The sequence below is a fragment of the Vitis riparia genome, chromosome 2, assembly GCF_004353265.1.
Source record: "Vitis riparia cultivar Riparia Gloire de Montpellier isolate 1030 chromosome 2, EGFV_Vit.rip_1.0, whole genome shotgun sequence".
Lineage (NCBI taxonomy): Eukaryota > Viridiplantae > Streptophyta > Magnoliopsida > Vitales > Vitaceae > Vitis > Vitis riparia.
In genome coordinates, this window is record NC_048432.1 from 5,158,447 (window position 1) to 5,164,368 (window position 5,922).

A 5,922-nucleotide genomic window follows, 5' to 3' on the forward strand; every position below is an offset into this window, starting at 1 on the left:
GGGAATATTCTTCTCACTAAAGTCTGGCTCGTAAGGTAACTCTACCTCATGTTGTTTCCTGTGCCAAAACGCATTAGGAATGTTAGAGCAAGCTTCTCCAACAAGCTTATCCTTAAATTTTTCTATCGCATCTTGAGTTTTCTTAACTTTCAACTGATCTTCTATTCTAACCAGATTAATCTCCTGTCTTAAGAGATTAACATGGTTTTCCTTAGCTGTAATCACCTGATCCCTTAAGGTGTTTATACTTTTCTTATCAGGTGGGTTGGCAAATTAAAAAAGAATTTACTTATCTAAGAGCTTTGTTCTTATACCTTGGTCATCTACCCACATAGGATAGATGGAGCTTAAAAATGGGACTCCAAGGAAAGCTTTCTCCTTAAGATCTTTAACTAGAATGAAGGTTTGCTTGATGCAAATGCCTTGGGTTACAAATGTGAGTATCTAGTAGCTTATACTTAATGGCAAGTTTTTTACCATTGGCTATAAAGAGAGTTTCTTTAGTTTTCTCACAAAACTTAATAGGTACTAGACCTTATTGTAGGCAATTCAAAGATGCTCCTGAATCAATCAAAGCAACAATATCAATGGAAAATTTATTCTTAACTATAGTAAGGGAGACTTCCCACCTCTGGAAAATAACCCTACTAACAGTATTCAAGTATTCATCTGCCTCTTCATCATTAGCTTGTGAAGATTCTGGAACCTCTTCAAGGTTTTCCTAGTTATCAACAAGATTTCCTACAACAATCCTATTGATTTGTTCTTGGAGGTCTTTTAAACCTAAGCTTATGAATTGTCTTAAATCCTTAATTTCCTTCTTCTACTGTCTAACTTCTTCTTAAAGATCCTTAATGGTTATGTCTTTGGTAGACTGCTAGTTAAATCTTGTTAAGATTTCATTTAAGTTATAAGGATTTACTGAAATCTTAATCTCTTGCTTACCAATAGATTTGTCAAAAACTTCATAAAGATCTTGCTTAGTTTTTTCATCTTCAATTTTCCTAAAAAATCTAGGACAAGTTCTTAATCTTGGCTTATGACATTTATAGTCTTAGGTTGGCAATCACAATTACCCTTAATGCATTCTTCTTGGTCACTAGAAGTTTGGCTTGAGATTTCCTCACCACTACTATCTAGTTGGTTAATATCATCTTCATTATCTAAATCAGTCCTTGATTCAGACTCTGTGGAGTTTAACATTACTTTACAAAGCATATCTTTTAAGTCTTACTACGACATTTAAGTTATTAATTTTCTGCTTAACCCTACAATCTTTCTTAGATTGTGAAAGGGCTTCTAGCTTTTTCTGGGCTTCTTTGTTCATCCTTCTTTGAATGTGCCTAAAACGCTTGGTTTCATTCATCCTATAATTTCCATGAGTACCTCTTTTGCTGTGATAAAACTTTTCCTTACTAGGCTTTCTACTTACTTGTTTCTTATGTTGCTTAGAGAGAGGCTTAGTTTCTTTTTTGTTGAATCCAAACTAGCTACAGAATGAACCAAACTCATTCTTGTAGATCCTTTGTTCATTTTTCATCTGTTGCTTAAGCTTAAAGTCATTGCACAATTTAATTTCTTTTGATGTGACAATGCTTATGATTTCTCCATAAGTAAGCTTATCATGAGGGATTTGTCCATTAAACTATTCCCTTATCTTAATCCTAATTCTTTCAGAGAGAAGTCTAGGTAGTCCTGAGATGAATTTTTCTTTCCAAAAAGACTAGTTACAGTCTGATCTTAGCATGACTTTGGTTAGGAAAATTTCTCTGTACCATCTAAAGTCATGGAGCTTGAGACACTTAAGGTTGGTTAAGAGATTTGCAATCTTGTCCTTAATCTTTGTAGGATCTCCAATGAAGTGCTTGAAATTGAATAGATTAGAGTAGTCATTGCATCCTCTATATCTTATCCTTTTTCGTCCTTAACCACTTCATTTTCCTCATTAATCATATAGGCTTTTAAGATACCATTTCTATCCTCAAAAGTGAGATAGTTATCCCACCATCCCTTAAGTTGACTTGTAAACCCAACAACAATTGTCTGAGCTACATCATGGTCTGACAATCTATTGTTTAACTTATAGGTTATGCTAACCATGGTCATCTCTTGAAGCTTAGTGAGTATGTTATACTCAGTCATACCATCTATGTTCCATTCATAGATAGTGCCACTAGTGTATGAAGCTTGAGTATACTAGTTTCTTTCCTCATACTGCATGTCAGGGAAGGTTGGTCTAGGGTAGTAATTCCTAGATCTTGATGGTTCTTGGTTATGGATAATCCTTATAACAGTCTGGTTAGGAGGTTCCTTAAAAATCTTAATTAGTTCACCAGCCTCTGCTTTAGAACTAATTTCTCCTTTAACCATATTGATTCTCCTATGAGAAGGCTGAGGTGTCTCAGGGACAATTAAGCTATCCTTAACCTTTGGCTTATCCTATCAATCAAAGCTTGATCAATATGGGGATTTTCTTGGAATTACTTGGAAAATTCAAAAGGCTTAAATAAAGGCTTATTATCTTTCTTAGCAAATGTAGTCTTAATGTGGTCATGTATTTCAATGATCTCCTCAACCCTATTGAGTTGATTGCCTATAGTCTTAAGAAACATGTTAGTGTAGTTGTTTTGTTCCATGATTCTTCTAACGTCAACAGCACTAGTAGTTCCTTTATCCTCTGGCTTAGTCTTAAAAGGTGAAGCTTTGACTATGGTGCCATTAATGTTCTTTTCTATCTTAGCTTCTAGAGGGTGGATGGATTCTATGACAGTATCATCACTAGTTTTCCATATCTTAGTATTAGTGGATGTGGTATTGACACGCTTACCAGGGTAATCTGGGTATTCCTCTTGTTTGAAGAGTTCAAACCAGATCCAATACTTAATGTTCTTTTCTTGTCTTAAGTACGAATAGAATTCTTCTTGGTAGAGGGTTCTAATGTCCTTAGGGACCTTGCTAAAGAACCAAACTCTCCTTTCCTTATTGACTTCAGAATAGAAGTCTTTTCTTAAGAGATCCTTATTGATCTCAAAGTCCTCATTATCTAGGCTTACTGTGTTAATCATCTAGGAATAGGTAGGAGACATGTTAAGAGATTCATCCTGATGTGATTCTTGAGTAGACTCTTTTTCCTCCGTGTAAAAGGGTTTGGCCAAATTGGTGCGACTTCTAACACCTGTTAGCTTAATATTCTTAGGATTTGCTGAACTGGATCCTTCTTCTATCCTAGTAGTTCTTACTAGGATAGATGAACTTGAAGCTCTAGAGGGCTCATAATCTGAAATTATAGGGCTACTAGAATGACGGAAAGAGTTGGAGAAAATCAGATATCCTCCTCCATCAGGATATTAAACAATTTGTTCAATCCTTTCAGATCTTTGCTCTATGGCTGGAACAGAATTAGCAAAATGCCAAGTTTCAGGAAACTCAACCTCATTCCACTTAATCTTTTTGGGGATTATGAAATTTGACTTATTTAGCATATCTGAGTGGAAGAGAATAGTCTCACCCTTGGGACTGGTGCACAATGCTTCAGATCAATACTTGTGGTCATGCTCTAATAGGCAAACCTGGTTATGATGGAAACATGATCGTTTCCTTCCTTGAACTTAAAGCCATGGGTCTTAACATGAAGGACAACCGAATCTAAGATGTTGACATCTCTTAATCTAACTGTGAAGTTAGGGAAACACTAGAAATAAACAGGAACATCATTTAATCCTTCTTAGACTGCTCCAATAATAGAATCTCAGTAATCAAGATGTCTATTATCTCTTAAACATATGACAATAGAGGTGTTTAGAGCTAGTCTTATCAAAGGCTTAGCTACAACTTGAATCATACCAAAGTGTATGAAGTTAAAGCATTATTTTACAAACAAGGATGAAGTATTCCCACACAGCAATCATCATACATGGACCACTTCCAAATACAGTAGCTTTATGCAACAATTATTTATTACTAGTAACTTAAATGATTAAGTTGCTCTTTGGCTAATAAATTTCCCAAAAGCTTCAAAGGCAGCCTCACAGCTCCCAGGAAATCCACTCTCAAATCTCCTCCGCAACATCCCCGCACGCTTTCTCATCTCTTCATCTCCCATCACCCTCTCTATTCCCTTCACTATATCCTCCTTCCCAACCCTCTCCGACGCCACTGCCATTGCCCCCACCTTCAGGTGCTTCACCACCAACTTCGCATTGTAGTGTTGATCTCCCCTTATCGGCCACGCCAATATCGGAACCCCCAGCCCTACTGCTTCTGCTGTCGAGTTCCAGCCACAGTGAGATACAAACCCACCAGTTGATTTATGGCTTAGAATCAATAACTGTGGCGCCCATCCCCTTATTATTAGTCCTCTTTTGCCCACTCTCTTTTCCAGCTCATCTAGAAAGGCGAGTTCGGAGCTGTTCTTTATGGCCCAAATGAATGGTGGGTTGGAGTCTTCTAATGCCCTTGCTAATTCATGGAACTCTTCTGTGGTTGGACTCACTTCACTCCCAAATGATACGTATAGTACCGATCGTTCTTGTCTTGATTCTAACCACTGGATCACATGATCTTCTGTGAAGTTGCTCTCATGTTTTGAAGCTCTGATTTGGCCGTCGCGGATGAGGGAATTTAGGGATTTCCAGTACTGTTCCGGCAAGAGTGGGCCTACGCCCCATACTGGCATTCCCATTTGATTGCCCATGTACTCCAAAAATGGACGCTCAAGATCGTCACACGTGTTGAACATCAGCCCGATCGATCCTTCTATCGCCGGAACCCACGGCGGCATGTCGCCGGGCTTCGGCGGGCCTCCGCGGCCTGGTCGCGGGCCGGGTGGACCGCCGATGCCCTGTGGAGGCCCTCCAGGTCGGCGTTTGAGGTCGGAGTATTCAACACACATCTCCTCCGGCAAGCCGGGGATCGTACGGGACTCGCCGGGTCTGATGTTTCCGGCGTCGACCTTCCAGGCGCCCCACTCCATGGCGGCGGCGCAGGCGCCGAAGGTGAAGAATCCGATGACTGGAATGTTGAATTTCCAGAAAATACCCTTGGTCCAGCTCATCTGAAAATCAACAACCGCGCAGAGGATCCGAACCGAATCCGATGTGGAAGAGAGATAAGCCTCAAGCTCCGCGGCCGATTGTTGGCGGAGGGGGTCGGCTTCCGGGGCCATGAAACGGGCAGGGGCTGTGATTGGGGCGGGGCGGAGGAGAGGGTTTTGGAGGAAAGAGGGAGGAAGAGAAGAGGAGAGCTGAGAGGGGAGGACGAGGGTAGTTTGGTAATTTCGGGAAGCAAGGTGGTTACAGAGCTCAATGCAAGGGAAGAGATGGCCTTGGCCTGTAGATGTCACCACAAAAATCCCACCACTCATTTTGCTTCCGTTGTTGTGGGGATCGTTAGAAACAAGAGAAGTAAAGAGGGGAGAGTGTTTTCACTTGGTACTACTACGAACTATATGAAGGAGTAGCGGACTCCACTTTCAAGTCCGTAAGTCAAAGCCGATAACAAAGTTTCAATGAGATGCTCTTTTCTGGAAACAAAAATAAAGTAGAATTTAAATAAGTTGCAGAGAAGTGGAGAAGGAACGGCAGATGGAACGGCTGTTGGGCATGGTGAAGTAAATTATAAAAACAATTTTAAAAAATTTACCCCTTTTAAAACTTTGGATTATTAGATTAAAAGTATCATTAAAAATCCAATTTTAGAAATCTAACCCTTCATTTTTTTTATTATATTTTGATAAAAATATCTTCATTTTTTTCATAAAAATAACAATTTTAAAAAAAAAATTATATATAAATATTTAAAATATTTTAAGATATTTATGTGAAAAAATGAGTTATATGGAAGAAATACAGTGAGCATCCTCATATTTAGAATTTTTAATACAGGCATGACAAGTGTAAAGGATCCTAAAATAAAAAAATACTC

The 5,922-nt window shown here is 38.9% G+C and overlaps 1 protein-coding gene across 1 annotated transcript; it reads right to left on the reverse strand.

Annotated features, from left to right (window-relative positions):
- Window positions 1-3,698: 3,698 nt before the first annotated feature.
- Window positions 3,699-5,498, reverse strand: LOC117926676 (UDP-glycosyltransferase 73C4-like). The gene has a single exon (XM_034845889.1). It carries the CDS (start codon window positions 5,360-5,362, stop codon window positions 3,977-3,979), a length of 1,386 nt encoding a protein of 461 aa, XP_034701780.1. The 5' UTR covers window positions 5,363-5,498; the 3' UTR covers window positions 3,699-3,976.
- Between the last annotated feature and the right edge of the window lie 424 nt (window positions 5,499-5,922).

Excerpts from the sequence above, each read along its gene's own strand:
- LOC117926676 (XM_034845889.1), bottom strand. The coding sequence starts at position 5,362 with ATGAGTGGTGGGATTTTTGTGGTGACATCTACAGGCCAAGGCCATCTC.